At 42.3% G+C, this 19,248-nt stretch overlaps 1 protein-coding gene across 4 annotated transcripts in view; it reads right to left on the reverse strand.

Moving 5' to 3' along the window:
- Positions 1–13,409, reverse strand: part of LOC138949755 (uncharacterized) — a 20,587-nt gene extending 7,178 nt beyond the window's left edge. Inside the window, exons 1-10 of one of the 4 annotated variants that reach the window (XR_011450427.1) lie at positions 12,978–13,409; positions 9,944–10,142; positions 8,067–8,129; positions 5,715–5,768; positions 3,984–4,027; positions 2,802–2,898; positions 2,207–2,315; positions 1,739–1,849; positions 862–960; positions 1–96 (exon numbers count right to left, since the gene is read on the reverse strand). The exon at positions 1–96 is cut by the window's left edge and continues 31 nt beyond it. Coding sequence is in view for 2 of the 4 variants with exons in the window: in XM_070321578.1 (XP_070177679.1) it covers positions 1–96; positions 862–960; positions 1,739–1,849; positions 2,207–2,315; positions 2,802–2,898; positions 3,984–4,027; positions 5,715–5,768; positions 8,067–8,129; positions 9,944–10,142; positions 12,978–13,010 (905 nt within the window). In the remaining 2 variants the exon portion in view is untranslated. The remainder of the gene's footprint in view (positions 97–861; positions 961–1,738; positions 1,850–2,206; positions 2,316–2,801; positions 2,899–3,983; positions 4,028–5,714; positions 5,769–8,066; positions 8,130–9,943; positions 10,143–12,977) is intronic. The other 3 variants (XR_011450421.1, XM_070321578.1, XM_070321579.1) reach the window with 3 other exon arrangements.
- Between the last annotated feature and the right edge of the window lie 5,839 nt (positions 13,410–19,248).

The raw sequence follows: 19,248 nt of genomic DNA on the forward strand, positions 1-19,248 counted from the left end.
CATGACAGGAGCTGAATCCCGGGGTAAGCATCGCCCCCCTGGTTGATGTCCTCAATGATTTCCTTCACGTTGTAGGATGGCTGTTTGCTCACAGGGCTGGGACAATGAATACACAAAACCACTTTACCACAACAACAAATACAAATTGCGGAAGATGAATGCAAGACTGAATGAAAAATGGGCCAAAGTAGAGTTGTAACTACAATGAAAGGACACCCTTGGGACCACCCAAAGTCGAGTTGTAACTACAATGAAAGGACACCCTTGGGACCACCCAAAGTAGAGTTGTAACTACAATGAAAGGACACCCTTGGGACCACCCAAAGTAGAGTTGTAACTACAATGAAAGGACACCCTTGGGACCACCCAAAGTAGAGTTGTAACTACAATGAAAGGACACCCTTGGGACCACCCAAAAGTGTCCCTCGATATATTCCAAGCAGCCTGTTATGACAGGTACATGCTGGTCAATATAATAAACAAATTGACAACAAAAGCTGTCCTTTATTACGAGGCAACACCTACCTATTGTATTCTATTAGACTTTTGCTTGCTAATTTGTAAAACTCTTTAACCTTTTCATTCCTTTGACACAGCGTCAGGTTCCACTGGCAGGTCGATCTTGTCCTGCTCCCAAAATAAGTCAAGGTACCAGGCTGAGAAGTATGCAAGGCTAAATAAAACAATGCAGGATAGTTACCTGACAACAAGCTGCTCTCAAAATAAATTAAGGTACTGGGCTGAGAAGTATGCAAGGCCATTTAAGACATCGCAGGATAGTTACCTGACAAGCTGCTCTCAAACTAAGTCAAGGTACTGGGCTGAGAAGTATGCAAGGGTAAGACAATGCAGGATAGTTACCTGACGAGCAGCACCTTGCCCCCACCTGGTTGCCAGCGAATCACTCGGTCCCCCCTCTGTACCAGTCCCTCCTCCACCGCTGTCTGTATCACCGTCAGTCTGTTCACAATGTGACACACATATCATAATGACACGGTCCCCTTCTGTACCAGCCCCTCCTCTACCGCTGTCTGTATCACCGGCAGTCTGTTCATCAAGTCAAGCACGCATCACAATGTAGTGAGAGATACTGACAGAATGCAGCACACATCACAATGTAGTGAGAGATACTGACAGAATGCAGCACACATCACAATGTAGTGAGAGATACTGACAGAATGCAGCACGCATCACAATGTAGTGAGAGATACTGACAGAATGCAGCACGCATCACAATGTAGTGAGAGATACTGACAGAATGCAGCACGCATCACAATGTAGTGAGAGATACTGACAGAATGCAGCAGCAAGGCAGGTCACAACAAGCACATGACCTTCATGACCACTGTTTGAATTAACTCAAGGTATGGTTTAATAATTGGTCAGTCTGAAGAAAACCCAGTGAAAGTAACACGTTCCGGCTGTTTATGAAGAGTTTTCACATCAAAAGTTGTGATTCTTGAGTAAATATTCCATTAGTGCATGTGGAGTATGAAAGCTTTGCGGTAATGTTGTTTGGGCGAGCAATGCCATGACATGACCCTTAATTTTCCTTGCTTCTGATTATTTTTTTCCCCAAAAAATGCCCCAAATTCATTTTTGGTCATATAAAGAAACTATTGCTCTTCTCGTACTTAAAACAACAGCAAAAAAATCCAAATCAGCCTTCAGCTCCTCAAGCAGAATCCTGTTTACATGTGAGTGTGACTGAACTGTTTGAGAAGAGAAGACAACTCACACGTCATCAGGCTGCAGGGTGACGTCAGGGATACGCATGTCTTTGTCCGCCAGCACCAAGGTCACCTTGACCGGCAGGATGGCAAGGCTCGGGATGTGTGTCGACAGGTAGCTGTGTTCACACACACACACACACACACACACACACACACACACACACACACACACACAATGATTTTACACTGAGAATAATCTGCATCCAAACATTACACCGTATTTTCAGGACTATAAGGCGCTTCGTTAAAAAGGACGCAACCACCACTTAAAGTAGAAATGAAAAAAATCCACAAAATAGGCGCTTCCGGTGTATTGGCTGCACATCAAATGAAGAATACAGAGTGGAAATAGTTTTGTTCCCGATGTGCGGTGAGATCAAAGGCAGGTGCATTGTAATAGCTGGTTGGCCAGGTGACCTCGGGTCAATGACCCATACTTTTCAGCTGAGACATGTAATCCGTGAATATCTTACCTGTCAAACGCCTCGGCCACAAGGTGCTGACACTGCTCTACGTCCGCTGTCATGGCCGACTTCTTCTCTGCCAGCCGTACCTCCAGCTCCTCTATCTTCTGGTTCAGAGCTGACATCAAGACATTTCACTTATTGAACAGCTCAAATTGGCCCACAAAATTGTACACAGGAAACTGTCAATCAATGCAACAATCAATCCATCAATCAAATTAATCAATCATTCATCAACTGTATTGATTCATTCAATGTTTCAATAATCAGTCAATGATTTCATCATTTAATGAGATTTTATACAATCAATTAATTAAGGACGTACAGCACAAGAACAACGTTAAAAATAATAAATATTTCAAGTTGTGAATTTTAACATTGTTTTTACGTTTAGTGAGTACAGAGTTCTTTTCTTCCTTTTTCAACATTAAGACTTTCCATGAGGAGTGAGACCCTCCACCTGTCTCTTCATCTTCAGTTCATAAGAAAAGCAATGTACGTTTAACTACTTACCATGAGATGTAAGACCCTCATCCCCCTGTCTCTTAATCTCCAGTTGACATGGAAAGCAATGTACGTTTAACAGAAACAACGTCAGACTAACCATGAGGTGTGAGACCGTCCAACTGTAGGCTCTCCCCCTGTTTCTTCATCTCAAGCTCCAACCTGTGCGTCTTGGACTCCAACTGTCTCCGCAGGTCCTGTGCAATGGGGGGACACGAGGTCAAACATGTTCTCAGATCAGGTGAATTCAGGTGACACAAGGTCAAACATGTTCTCAGATCAGGTGAATTCAGGTGACACGAGGTCAAACATGTTCTCAGATCAGGTGAATTCAGGTGACACAAGGTCAAACATGTTCTCAGATCAGGTGAATTCAGGTGACACGAGGTCAAACATGTTCTCAGATCAGGTGAATTCAGGGGACACAAGGTCAAACATGTTCTCAGATCAGGTGAATTCAGGGGACACGAGGTCAAACATGTTCTCAGATCAGGTGAATTCAGGTGACACAAGGTCAAACATGTTCTCAGATCAGGTGAATTCAGGTGACACAAGGTCAAACATGTTCTCAGATCAGGTGAATTCAGGTGACACGAGGTCAAACATGTTCTCAGATCAGGTAAATTCAGGGGACACAAGGTCAATTTTACACAAAATGCGAACAGAGCACGTTAATTCAAAAGTTGAGAAAAATATTCAAAATTATTTCTCGAGATAATAAGTAATCAAAACCAAGAAAACAAAAAAGCTTTTAACGCTGAAATGCAAAGAAAACAAATCACTTCAAGATATCAAAACTTCTACTCAATCGGTCGGCGTGAAACGAAAGAAACAAAGGGCTGAATCTGGTTATAAATGGCCCTGCGCTACTTTTTGGAGATAGAGTTTTCAGTATGTTTTGGGTTTCTCTCAATAATTAAATTGAAATGCATTCACACATTTTAATTTCTTACACAACTGGGTGTTCGGCATGGTGGATTTTTTTACTTATCTCACTCTCAGAGAGAGAGAGCCAGGGAGAGAGAAAGAGTCCATGTGTGTGTGTGTGTGAGTGTATGTATGTGCGTGTGTGCGTGCGTGCGTGTGTGTGTGTGTGTGTGAGGGAAGACAGAAAGAGAAATAACAGAAAGCACATCAAAATTGACTCAATTGTAAAAATGATTACTGTTACAAGGTTTATCATTGCTGATCACATTAAAAGTAACCTATCGCTCTCCTATAAGCTTATCAAGCACCACACAGTCACCTATAAAGACACAAAGTGCACATGCACTTAACGTACCTCAAAGTACAGTTCATGGGCTGCTAGGCTTGTCTTGAGATGTCCTGAATGAGGAACAAGCGCATAGTTTACATCAGCAGTGAGAAATTCTAAATATAATTTTAACATTAGAACATACACCAATGTTTATACATTCATACATTCGCTTGCTGCTTCGTAGCAGGCGGCCGAAAATTCCACCAAGTTAAGTTTTTGTAACTTATTGTTTGTCTGTGCACTTTAAAAGACCGTTGGGTCGATCTATTTGTGACTATAACATATTTTTGTCAATAACAAACATTCCAACAACTTACCTTTCTTGTTTTTTATTCTAAATTTTGGAACGTTGGCAGTTTCTTTGTTTTTTGATTTATTCATACACCTTGTGTTCCAGTATGCACACAGGATAGGTGCTTTCCCTCAAATCCCCAGACTGTTTCACACACGCACACACACACACACACACACACACACACACACACACACACACACACACACACACACACACACACACACACTATCTTCAGATCCGTAATGCAAGAGTCTGCTCTGTTAAATGTTACAAAATGCATTCAAACTTTGACAGTGAAAACAACATAGACTAGTCAATATCTACCACTCCAAAATGCAGAATGAATGCTTCAACTGGTGCTGCTGCAGCTACAAGAAACAGTGTTGATAAACACAGAATGATGTACATGTACTGGGAAATATATGTCATCATAACACAGAATGATGTACTGGGAAATATATGTCATCATAACACAGAATGATGTACTGGGAAATATATGTCATCATAACACAGAATGATGTACTGGGAAATATATGCCATCATAACACAGAATGATGTACTGGGAAATATGCCATAATAACCAGGGATGTCGTTGGGCGTCGGACATCGGACATAACGATGAAAATCCCCAAATGTCCGATTCACATTGCCGCATGTCGGTCAGATGTCCTATCGTTTTAGCCTGAGCGTGGTCTTTGTCCGATATGTACTCCATTCCTTCGGACAGCGCGATATTCGTTAATTTTCATTTCAAGATACACATCTTCTAAAAGACCGAACGCTCTCGTGTTCAGCTGACACTGAAGTTGCCAGTGCCGCGTGCGGATCTTTTCTTTTGTCGGGAATTCCCGAACCGTTTGCGGTATGCGCCGTTTGGGTATAACCGTCTCGGTGCAGCGCACTGATCTAAAATTTAGATCAGTGCATGCTACAGGAGTACGGGAAACAACTCCAACTGACTAAATTTGTCGTCTGCTTTTGTTTTTGATACAAGACGAAGCACTGAATTACGCCGCTGAAAAAAACCCCTAAAGCCTGCAAAAGATCAGCATTAGATCAAACCGATCATTTTGTTTTTCAACTTTTATCCAAATCATGCAGTTTGTAATCAAAGTAAGAGCTCTGAAGTTGTTCATGTTGGTTTATTTTATGTGGTTTCTTTGAATCTAAATGAATACAACATTATACGCACACTGTGTTGATGTATTTACTATATTATGTGTGTGTTCTACAGCGCGCACGTGTGGGGGTGTGTGTGTGTGTGCGTGTGTGTGTGGGCGCATGACTTTGGAACAATTCCATGGAATGTGTTATAAGCTGTTTGGCGCAAATTCATAATGTCCTATTAAACTTTCTGAAAGCGGTCAAATGTCCTATTGATGCTGAAGAACTCAGGACATTTGTCCTATAGGTATGAATTTGTAGCAACATCCCTGCATAACATAGACTGATGTACTTACTCTTGAGAACTTCTTCCACTGGACCTGTGTTGGCTTTTGTCGATGGGTCAGTTACTGTGACAGAATCAAAAGCAGTGTGTGATTTAATAGTGTTATCAGTGTCACAAACAATCAACGTCTGAGAAAAGAAGTACTGCATGGTTGTTTTTTACCAACCTAGGCAGTCACAGCTAAAACATTCTTAGTGATGCTTCCTCATGAATATTGTTTAAGTATACTCAGGGGTGGGGGCACTGATTATAACTCATTATGTTTGAGTATACAGCAGTCCCTCTCATGAACGGACACCCTTGGGCCATAGCAAAACTGTCCGTACATTGCAGGTGTCCGGTCAAGGGAGGGGTGACCACACCACCCCCTCCCCCATACACTCACACAGACACACAAACAACAGGATTGAGTCTATGCTAATCACTTCTTGTGGCTACTAAACAATAACAATAAACTCCTAATACTTCTTTAAACGTTCTGTAAAAATGATTTGTATGAAAAGTGTTGAAAAGAAGAGATAAAATAAATCCTCAAGGTAGTGAACACACTCACCATGCACTGACATACGAAAGCAGCCACACAAACACAGCACAGAGGAGTGTGTGCAGATGCTTTGCAAGAATAAGCTTGAAAACCAGTTTGAATAAATAGCAGCAGATAGAGCTGCATGTCATAATCATGTAATTTATTTTTTTCTTGTCTGGCTTTATTGATTGCATGCCGATCATGTGGCATGGCAGTGACTTTTCACTCTTCAGTCGGAAATACACTGTACATAACACAGCTCCCACTCTCCCTCACCAATGCATACCCCAAGCCGTGAGAACTGATGCTTGGAAATTGTGTGGAAGAGTACACCTCTCTATTTCTCTCCAATGCTCTTCCTGGTGACATGCAGTGACACCGGACACCCACAGAGTTTAGCCAGCTACCCCTCCACCCCCCCCCCTCTCCTTCACTCCCTCCAGCCACGTACTGTTGGGGACTGTGGACAGAGAGGCCAGCTGCACTGTTCACTCAGAGCAAAACCAGTTGACTGTGTCGTAACTTTTGACAAAGCAAGACAACTGAAGGGTTCATAGATTAGGCAACCGACTCACTGGTCAAGGCTGAGGGGAAACAAGAGTATCTTGTCAATGAAAGAGGTTACACACAGACACACGATGCTGAGAACTGTGGCCGGTTTTTCACTCTCTTTCGCTCAGGACCTTTATCGACTGTGGTTTCTGTTGTTTACGTCCAACAGACAAGAATAAAGAGCTCAGTGCAGTTTCATGTTGGCATCTTCGCTTGTACTCCACTCCTGACCAAAACTACCCCCCCTCCTGATGGGTACACGGGCACTCAAGTTATCAGTGACTGTCATCACGCCATTGCGGCTGTGATCTTTGTGCCAAGAGCCGGACTGCTCTGTTATCGATTTTGTTGTGGTGAAAATTTGACGATGGTCTGTCCGTACATTGGAGGTATGACCTGCTGTTGGGACCGAAAATGAGTGTCCGCGTCCACGTTTTGCAGGTGTCCGTTTAAGGGGGGGCAAATATAGAAGGAAAACACTCCGTGCCGAGCAAATGTGTCCGTACATGTCAGGTGTCCGCTCACGCCGGGGGCCGTACATTGCAGGGACTGCTGTACTCAGGGGTGGGGGCACTGATTATAACTCATTATGTTTAAGTATACTCAGGGGTGGGGGCACTGATTATAACTCATTATGTTTAAGTATACTCAGGGGTGGGGGCACTGATTATAACTCATTATGTTTAAGTATACTCAGGGGTGGGGGCACTGATTATAACTCATTATGTTTAAGTATACTCAGGGGTGGGGGCACTGATTATAACTCATTATTTTTAAGTATACTCAGGGGTGGGGGCACTGATTATAACTCATTATTTTTAAGTATACTCAGGGGTGGGGGCACTGATTATAACTCATTATGTTTAAGTATACTCAGGGGTGGGGGCACTGATTATAACTCATTATGTTTAAGTATACTCAGGGGTGGGGGCACTGATTATAACTCATTATTTTCAGAAGAACAAGAATAGAAACATTCAATAATCTGTTGTCAAATAAAAATATACCTTTTGACAAATTCATTAATATGTTGTCTCAAACTACTGATGCTTCACACCTAACACAGCCAAAAACACCTCTACACAACCATTATTGATGAATTCCAGTTTCACACCTAACACAGGAAAAAACACCTCTACACAACCATTATTGATGAATTTCAGTTTCACACTCAGTTACATCTAAATGTTCCATGCTGCACGCACCAATACCCTACCTGTGTTGATGAGATTTTCACACTCAGTTACATCTAAATGTTCCATGCTGCACGCACCAATACCCTACCTGTGTTGATGAGATTTTCAAAATACGCTGATTCTCCTTTCTCCTTTTCTTTCTTGCAAACCTCTGCAACAGTGACACCAAGAAACACGATGCAAACAATATCAGGGGCATTCCCAACCGTGGCCAATACAATACCAGGGGCATTCCCAACCGTGGCCAATACAATATCAGGGGCATTCCCAACCGTGGCCAATACAATACCAGGGGCATTCCCAACCGTGGCCAATACAATATTCTGGATTCTGCATTAGAATGCATCTGGGTGACATTTTACATTTAATTTACTTTGGTACTTCACGCATAAACAAACAGATGATGCAACAGTTGTCACAGAATACTCATTCGTCGCGATATAACCTTCGTGGTTGAAAACGACGTTAAACACCAAATAAAGAAAGAAAGAATACTCATGGATGTGCAAGCTGGGTCTGCATCTTAAGTTCAAGTTTGAAATTACATAGTGTAGGCATCATCAGAAAGTTTAACAATGAAGTCTGTAGATCTATAGATAAGATTTAAGTTCAAGTAAGGAATTCCATAACATAATATTGTTTATACAAAAATTCAGGCTTTGACTCTGGCACATATTTTTAGACTTACAATGGTGCTTCTTGGCATGTCTACCGATTATACACACACAAAAATGGCTTCACATATAACATGACTTTCCACAGGAGCAGCTACACCTTTAACAGGCCAAATCAGGAAATGATGATGCACTTTCAGGGCAGAAAGTAAATCTCAAGAAGTATGTTACTCCTGCTTAATCAGGCAGGAAACCATACCTGAGGTGCACGAAGCGGGAATAGGTACTACCCAAATGGGTGGTATGCAGACGTGGGGTTGGATTGGTTGAAATTCAGATTTAATTGTTATGATTACAACCAATCAGACCACCCAGCTTATTCCCATTCAGTTGGCTGGCATCCAGTTCTGCTTGGTGCACCTTGTCCTGTCACGTCCAACCCACCTATCACTAGTATCAGTCCGTCAAATTGACGTCCAACCTCCCTATCAGTCTGTCAAACTGACGTCCAACCTCCCTATCAGTCTGTCAAACTGACGTCCAACCTCCCTATCAGTCTGTCAAACTGACGTCCAACCCACCCATCAGTCTGTCAAACTGACGTCCAACCTCCCTATCAGTCTGTCACACTGACGTCCAACCTCCCTATCAGTCTGTCAAACTGACGTCCAACCTCCCTATCAGTCTGTCAAACTGACGTCCAACCTCCCTATCAGTCTGTCAAACTGACGTCCAACCTCCCTATCAGTCTGTCAAACTGACGTCCAACCTCCCTATCAGTCTGTCAAACTGAAGTCCAACCTCCCTATCAGTCTGTCAAACTGACGTCCAACCTCCCTATCAGTCTGTCAAACTGATGTCCAACCTCCCTATCAGTCTGTCAAACTGACGTCCAACCTCCCTATCAGTCTGTCAAACTGATGTCCAACCTCCCTATCAGTCTGTCAAACTGACGTCCAACCTCCCTATCAGTCTGTCAAACTGACGTCCAACCTCCCTATCAGTCTGTCAAACTGACGTCCAACCTCCCTATCAGTCTGTCAAACTGACGTCTAACCTCCCTATCAGTCTGTCAAACTGACGTCCAACCTCTCTATCAGTCTGTCAAACTGACGTCCAACCTCTCTATCAGTCTGTCAAACTGACGTCCAACCTCCCTATCAGTCTGTCAAACTGACGTCCAACCTCCCTATCAGTCTGTCAAACTGACGTCCAACCTCCCTATCAGTCTGTCAAACTGACGTCCAACCCACCCATCAGTCTGTCAAACTGGTGATCCTTGACGAGGTGTGCGGTGTCCAGAGGTCCGTTGCAGCACGGACAGTTAAAATGTAAATAAGGTAAAACCAACCTATCAGTCCGTCAAATTGGTGATCCTTGACAAGGCGCGTGGTGTCCAGCGGTCCGTTGCAGCACGGACAGTTGTGGTGTCGGTCAACCCACTCCCTGATGCACTTGTCGCAGTAACGATGTCCACACGATGTCATCACCGTCTCATGCATGGTGTTCAGGCAGATGGAGCACTGGAAATACTCCTCTAGTACTCCCACCTGTTGGTATAGATTATATGATATGAGACAGAGACAAAGAGATAGATAGACAGGGATGAGTTTTGGCGCTCGCCCGCTCGCCCCCGGCGACTTCAAATCGCGTCGGGCGGGTTCGAAATTCCTCTAAAATCGCCCGCCTGGCGAGTTCAAATTTCGCTGAAGCACAAAGTTGTTAGGCAACGTAGTCAATCGGAACGGCCGGCGAACAAATATCTCTGCGGGCGATCTCAAAATCTGTCACTTCTCTACTGCCCACTCATCCCCCCCCCCTTCCCCCACTTTCAGAAGGACTCAGGACTACCACCAATCAAGGCCAGACACATTGGCTAGACAGCTACCCCCCTCCGCCTCACTTGACCGTGTCATCACCCCTCCAGTGCCACGAGCCGCTGGCGATTGCATCAGCAGTCAAAATAGTTAAACCCCCCCCCCCCCCCTTCGTCCCCCCCTCTTTGCGCTATTCACTTCACCCCCTCTCTTATCTTATCCTGCGCTCACCAATCCTTCAGAGACTTTCACATGTTGTAAAACAGTTTCCTCTCAGATAAAAACTCGGTCATTGACCCCGAGTAAGAAGGTCAGTGTCTCGACAGGCAGCTGTGTTCAGATTGCAAGTACCGGTCATTGACCCAGGTCTCAAGGCCAACCAGCTTTTACAATGCATCTGCCTTTGATCTGACCGCCCATCCAGAGCAAACATATTCCCCCTAGCCCTCTGTATTTTTCCTTTGATGTGCCTGCTATGTACCACTGATCCAGTTTCTGGGAAATGTATAATTATGTCATTGACTGCAGGGATACTCATTGAGACCATTTTCCAAAATATGTTAACACCAGCTTTGCTGACCAACTTAGTACAAGTAGTGACAGTACTACTGCTGTCAATTATTTCCCTTCAACTAAGGAAGTACAAAAACCCAACCCGATCCACTATATGTGATAAAGAAGAAAAGACAGACCTTCAACAATAGGACAAGGGATGCAACTCTGCTGAATCAAAAGCATAAAGATCACCTGTGAACAATTCTAGGATCAGGAAATCTGAACATCTGTTTGTTTTCATTAGGAAATAGAAATGAAATATAATGCTTTTGATTATTTATGACTTAAGCTGTGGTAAATTTGGCTGGTATGCAACTTTTATACTTCTGCTTGATCTAACAGTAATATTAATAACACAGACATAAAGAAAAAGAAACAAAACAAGAAAGCAACTTAGAATTTTTTTTTGTAGTCAGCTTTTTATACTTGGTTTTACACAACAAAAAACATAATTTAAATTTTAAAAAAATGCTGATTTACTCTTTTGTAGTGTGTGTTTATGTGGTAAGTAGAGTTCCATAGTAAATTACTTTGTAAATTGTGTGGTAGGGGGTACATAAAGGGGGTAACTTTTAGTGAGGTTTAGTGTGTGATTGTGTGACAGGGTGTGAATGTGGTTTTGATTTCTTGTTTCTTTGTGGCGGCTTTTATTTTAAATTCTTTATAAAAACAAGGTTAATTATCATTATATTAAAACATAGCACTTTAGTCATCAAGTTTTGTGTGTGTTTGTGGTAGTTATTAGTAGTGCAAATCCACATGTATGCATTATAAGTATGAATGTACGTCTTTTGTGTATGTGGTTAGCACGCGACGAGCCGCTGGGGCGGTTGTAAGAAATCCCGGCAGGTTGGGGGCCGGTTGGGATTTTGGGGGGCCGGTTCAATTTTTGACTTACCGGCCCCCCTGGCCGGTAGCAAAAAAAGTTAAGGTACACCCCTGATAGAGATAGAGGGAGAGAGGCAGATGGAGCACAGGAAATACTCCTCTAGTACTCCCACCTGTTGGTATAGATTATATGATATGAGACAGAGACAAAGAGATAGATAGAGATAGAGGGAGAGAGGCAGATGGAGCACAGATAAAATACTTCTCTAGTACTCCCACCTGCTGATATAGATGATACGATATGAGACAGAGAAATAGATAGAGATAGACTCATCATAGAGGCAGATGGAGCACAGGAAATACTCCTCTAGTACTCCCACCTGTTGGTATAGATTATACGATATGAGACAGAGAAATAGATAGAGATAGACTCATCAGAGGCAGATGGAGCACAGGAAATACTTCTCTAGTACTCCCACCTGCTGATATAGATGATACGATATGAGACAGAGAAATAGAGATAGACTCATCATAGAGGCAGATGGAGCACAGGAAATACTCCTCTAGTACTCCCACCTGTTGGTATAGATTATATGATATGAGACAGAGACAGAGAGATTGATAGAGATAGAGGGAGATAGGCACATGGAACACTGGAAATACTCCTCCAGTACTCCCACCTGTTGGTATAGATGATACCTCTAGTATTCCCACCTGTTGGTATAGATGATACGATATACATTAGAGAGATAGATAGGGAGAGAGGGAGAGGGAGAGAGATCTTGAGAGAGAAAGAGATCTTGAGACTGAGAGAGAGAGATTGAGAGAGAGATAGAGAGAGCGAGAGAGAGAGTATAATCCTGCACAGACAGGCAAATAAGCAGCATGCTGAGACACCACAACACAAATAAAAGGGTGATAACCGAGACATGATCATTGTCTGAAGAAGAAACGATCAGTGTGACCATACAATAACACAAACAACTGTTGTCACAGATAATGAAAGGAAAACCAACAGCAGGAGGAAGTGAGCTGGAGCGAAATCAACGACTGAACAGATCAAACAGAACACCCGCATGGCCACGGAGAACGGAATCCCATTCTCGTCAAGAACACTGGTATTGTTTTACAGAAACAAGGCAGCCATACAATGTCGCTGTCGCCCAATACTACGTTGTAACGTACAGGTATTACGATCTCCATCCTCCTGGAAGCCATGTTTGTTGTTGTCCTTCGTGGTCTCGGCAAACCCAGCAGCTCTCCGTGATCTCGGCTAACGCATGAGCAAGCGTCTATTTTTAGAAATTTGCACAGAGCAGCGTGGCCGCAAAAAGTGACTCAGGAAGTATAAATTCGTTTTTGATGTGGCCGAAAAGCCGGAATTTCTTAAAACAATCTTTGAAACGTAATTCGCATTTGAAGTGTCACTGCCAGTTAGCGGGGTGATATTCTCACTGATCCCCAGCGATGCGCTCCGGCGTCACGTCTTGAAATCGAAAGTAAAAGTTGAAAGTGTGTGTTGGCGCTCGTGACCGGGGCTGCCGTTGTGTAGTGTCAATACATGACGTGATGTTCACACCCACAGACAGGCGTCAACTCGCACATACACGTACCGGCACAGACAGACAAATAAAGTACACCGACGATCACACACACTGACTCACTGAAAAACTTGACACTGACTGACACACACACCGTGACAAATCACACACACACACACACACACACGCGCAAGCGGCTCGGAGTTGCATACTACACACACACTGGCACGGCGCGGGCTATGCCCGCGGCCGCCGCAGGCCGCGCTGACGCACACCCGGCGGCACACGGCACGGCACTGACTGACACGGCTGACGACGCACACGGCACACACTGAGACACACAAACCGACAGCACACCGCACACACACAAACACACACACAACTGTGACATAGCACGCACACACACACCGTCACTGACGCAAGCTCGAATACGTGACACACGCAGGAAAAGCACTGCACGCACAGACACGCACTGGTAGTGACACAGGACTGACAGGACATTGCAGTTGAACTATGCGCAATTATGTGGTTGCACGGTGCTGATCAGTTCGTCTAGAACATTCTCTCAATAATTATTGATTGGTATAGTTAAAATCAGTGTCGCTTCATCTAGTTTGCATCATAGACCTGCGCGAATGATGTATTTTGAATTGCTTGTAATGTACTAACATTCTCAATCTGTGTGAGCAGTTCCAATTGAATTCTTTCTGTGCAGACTATCGATGAAATCATAGTGCTTGGAAACGATTTTTATTAAAAAATATCTGATTATCATATATCGCTTTCTATTAGAGGCCGGGAAATAGCTCAGTCGGCAGCGGCGCAGGCTTCAAAACCAGTTGTCGCAATCGGCGTGGGTTCGATCCCCACGTTCGGCGAGGGATTTATTTCCCAGAGAACAGAAAGGGATTACACATTTTTTTAAATATTTTTTAAAAAGGATAAAATAAGAAAACATAACAAGTCGCGTAAGGCAAAATTACTACATTTAGTCAAGCTGTGGAACTCACAGAATGAAACTGAACGCACTGCATTTTTTCACAATGACCGTACACGTAGTAGCCTGTTTAGCGAGGTAGTTGTTGCGCAGTCAGCTGCATTGCACGCTTTTCTGTACCTCTCTTCGCTTTAACTTTCTGAGCGTGTTTTTAATCGAAACATATCATATTTATATGTTTTTTGGAATCAAGAACCGACAAGGATTAAGATGAAATTGTGTTTAAATCGATTTCGGAAATTTGATTTTAATCCTAATTTTTATATTGTTAATATTCAGAGCTTGTTTTTAATCAGAATATAACATATTTATATGTTTTTGGAATCAGAAAATGATGAAGAATAAGATGAACGTAATTTTGGATCGTTTTATAAAACAATAATTTTAATTATAATTTTCAGATTTTTAATGACCAAAGTCATTAATTAATTTTTAAGCCTCCAAGCTGAAATGCAATACCAAATTGCTTGGCCAAAATTTCAATCAATTTGATTGAAAAATGAGGGTGTGACAGTGCCGCCTCAACTTTTACAAAAAGCCGGATATGACGTCATCAAAGACGTTTATTCAAAAAATGAAAAAAACATCTGGGGATATCATACCCAGGAACTCTCATGTAAAATGTATTAAAGATCGGTCCAGTAGTTTACTCTGAATCGCTCTACACACACACACACACACACACCGTGACACACACACACACACACACACACACACACACACACACACACACACACACGCACAAACACACGTGTGCCGTGTGCGTGTGTGTGCGCGCGAACGTTTTAGAGAGAGAGAGACTGAGAGAGAGAGAGAGAGAGAGAGAGTGAGAGAGAGAGAGAGAGAGAGAGAAAGTGAGAGAGTGAGAGAGAGAGAGATAGAGTGAGACGGAGAGAGTGAGAAAGTGAGAGAGAGAGAGAGAGATAGAGAGAGAGAGATATCACACGCCGTGGATCGTGTAACTCTGCATTTGCGCCACCGCAACTTTTTATCGCTTCACGCCGACGAAGAGGCAAGCTGCAAGGTAGGTCTCTCACAGAAAATGAAAATTTGTAGGACTTTCAGGCATCATCTAGATTCTTCATTAGTACATTTTAAAGAAGTATATACTCAAGGTCTAAGGTACGTGCTTTTTTATTCGAAATGTCAGGTTTCGGCAGTTCAGAAGTCCGATTTCTGCTGGAATTGTAGCTGAAATTGCACGATTTGTCCCTTCCTTCGTAACTTCAACGAAAGAGCACTAGTTGATGCATTCCCGTGATGATATCCTGTGAGCTAAACATGTCCTTTGTATTCTTGATGAATGCTGTTGCACAATTTTGTCTTTGGGTGACGCACGCGGCAAAAGAAAACACAAACAATTAGACTTCATGTTCTACGCCACCGATGCTTGGTGTAATTCGCCACCGCAATTTCACGTCTTGGATGTTATTCGCCACCGCAACTGTCTAATGAATGAAGAGTTCAGTGATTCTGTCACTTCCAATTGAAAATATTGATTTGGAGTTGTTCAGTTCAGTGTATAGTTCAGCTTTTGTAGAACACGTTTCTGAGACGCACCTGGCGGCGTTTCACTCCCACATTCTTCGTCATTCTTCTTTCCCGAAAAACGTCACGTCTGTCAGAGGTTCTCTTCCTGCGTCAAACTGATGAGTTTTTGTGTTGTCGCTGGTAATAGGAATGACTGAATTTTAGAATTATTTCACACACATAAACACCAACGAAGCTTAAGAATTTTAGAATTATGTGGTATTTGGCCCCACAATGTTTTTAACAGGAGCGTTCCAGGCCCAGTTTCAGACTCAAATGACCGCAAATCAAACAGGAAGAGGTAGGTTCCATATTGTCAAACTTAGTGATTTCAGCCACTGAGTGTTTATTGCTAGAATGGCAAGAATCGCTGCGCTCTTCAATCACATATGCTTATACAATAACTTTTCTGACGGGATACGAGTGGTTTGGTTGCAGATGGATTTGGAACAGTCCGGGCAAACCATTGACAGCTTCCTTGATGTCAGTGATGTGGTAGAAGTTACTACTCGACCACCAGTGACTTCGACACCGCAGAAAAAGAAGTCAGAGCAAAAGCAGTGTTTATGCCCAGAATGTGGGAAAACATATAAACACCAACGAACATTAAGAAACCACAGGCTCTTCCAGTACATGTGGGTTATACACTCAAGTACAGATAAGCATTCTTTTCATACAGAAGAAGAAGAAGAAGAAGAAGAAGAAGAAGAAGAAGAAGAAGAAGAAGAAGAAGAAATACTACAGTTTGATTTGTCAACTCATGGTGCCTTTAAATCCTTTTCATAGGCAAGATCACGCCACGCCCCTGAGTTTACAATTTGCAGCACTAAAGTTAAAATGCTCCTATCAATTGCTGTCAGTTTTGTGACAAAAATAAAGGTTTAAATGCCTCCACGATGTTGATGCGTTTGAAAATAACAATTTGCGTAGTGCGGTGGCGAATAACAAAAAATGCGGTGGCGAGTTACATCTAACATTGAATTGATGCGGTGGCGAATTACAGAGAGTTGTTGACACTCTGTTTTTATCTGCTTCTTGCAAAGTATATATGGAACTATATACAGAGAAACTACACGTGGAGATTTATAAAACATTAAAGTTATCAGTGAACATGTCCAAGAATAACCAGTAATCTCCGTTTTGTTGCATTTGACGCAGAAACTGAAAATATGCCCAAAACATGGGGAAACGAGAAGAAAAACAGATCGTCACGATCACCAGGGCCATCAAAGCATCAAAAAATATATACAGAAATATAGCTAAGGATATAAGTATGTGAAATGCAACACTTGAGAACATGCTGAGTGCCTAGCATTCTAACAATTTAATTTATCATTCGAGAGACCTACCTCGCAGCTTGCCTCTTCGTCGGCGTGAAGCGATAAAAAGTTGCGGTGGCGCAAATGCAGAGTTACACGATCCACGGCGTGTATCAAATCAAATCAAATCAAATCAAATTTTATTTTTTGAGGGTTGTGGCATAAGCAATACAACGAGCTTTTTTTCAACCAGCCCTCGCCCAGAGAGGGGACTAATCTAATCACATATTTACACGGATATTAACGTAGAAAAAAGGTAGAAAAAACAACAACATATGAATATTTACACATTACATATTGTACACAAATATAAAGCGTCGTATATGTAACGTAGTGAAAACAATGCTGAATACACATGCTTGAGTAAATGTGTTATTAAAGCTTTGAGCGTTTTTGTGTGGATATAATGAACACTGATGCTTTGGACAAATGAAAATATAACTAAACGAAGTCTTCCATCACTGTGATTTTTCGTAATTTAACATTAAATACAATGAAAGGTGTTTTTTGAAAGTATTGAGACTCATTGGGACTCTCACAAATTCCGGGAGAGAATTCCACAGGACGCTACCAGAATAGGCTAAGCTTGATTTGAAGAGATCTATCCTTGGAATTGGGACGTTAAACTTTCGGTTTGGTTTGACTTTAAAGTTTGCGACGAAAGTTCGTGGTGCACGGCCGGAAAGTATTTTGTGAAGGAGCACGCCTTCATTTAATTTAAATCTTTCTTTTAATGGGAGAATCTTAAGTTTCTTATAATCATCAAATACAAGACTGGATTGTTTCAGTAAAATTAGTTTCAGCGCTCGCCTATGTAAACTAAACAATGGTTTTAAAATATTAGCACTGGCAGAGTCCCAGATGGTTGAGCAATAATCTGTGATGGTTTGTATAATGCGTTAAAGTATAATAACCTTGAGTGCTGATCAAGAGTGAGAGAGAGAGAAAGTGAGAGAGTGTGAGAGAGAGAGAGATAGAGTGAGACGGAGAGAGTGAGAGAGAAAGTGAGAGAGAAAGAGAGAGAGAGAGAGAGAGAGAGAGAGAGAGAGAGAGAGAGAGAGAGAGAGAGAGAGAGAGAGAGAGAGACTAAGTGACTGACCGATTTTTTTCTGGAATAGGCTATAGGCCAAATTCTGACAATGGCACACGAGATTTACATAAAAACCCAACCACAAAGAAAGTGCACGCTCCATTTGTTGTGTTGTACACCATAATGTAGATCATGACTCAAGTAGTTCTCTGGCATGCCTGTGAGTGTGGTAGGCCCTATACGTCATTGGAGAAGAGGAAGGAGACTGTGAAATACCTGGCACAGAACCAGACAGAGCTATCATAAATTATTGCAAGTATCCTAGTTTGTCAGCCCAGCCCTGGTCGTGGGGACATGTACATAATACCCGTCATCAAAAAAAATTACCTAGGGGAAGGGCCCCTAATATGGACCACTTTTTGTGCTTGTTTTCTCAAGTTTCATTTTTTGGTTGGTAGTCCTTCTCTCTTAGTTTAACAGTTAGGCCTAATTAGAGTGAAATAGCTTTGATAGACCTTCAGCAAAAATTAAATACAGAAAAAATCACAAGTGGTCCATATTAGGAGCCTGGGCGCCCAATATGGACCAGTGAAGCGGCCTTCACGAATCACTGTAAAAAGCCCCCTATACTTCAAAATAACATGATACAACTTAGTGTGCAAGTCAGACTTATTCAAATATGCTTTAGATTTAGCTGTTTTGGGTTGATGAGAGCATTATTTGAAGCACACCAGGAAACTGAAGAAGCTTATCAAAAACAGAGTGAAAATGAGTGAAATTATCAACTTCCACAAAAAAAAGACTATTTGTTATATTTTTTTGAAATCTCAAGGGCTAGTTATAGGTTATTTTCAGCAAGCTTCTTAATGAATTAATTAAAATTGCCTTTAGTTTTTATTTTCTTCGATTTGTTGAAGGTGGTCCATATTAGGGGACTCGCACATACTTTGAGATTTTGCTATTATTTTTTTGTTTGCAGTAGAAACTCGGGGTACTCACTGTTAAAATGTAACAAATACTGTCTTAGCTGTCATATATA

This window comes from Littorina saxatilis, linkage group LG1, assembly GCF_037325665.1.
Source record: "Littorina saxatilis isolate snail1 linkage group LG1, US_GU_Lsax_2.0, whole genome shotgun sequence".
NCBI lineage: Eukaryota > Metazoa > Mollusca > Gastropoda > Littorinimorpha > Littorinidae > Littorina > Littorina saxatilis.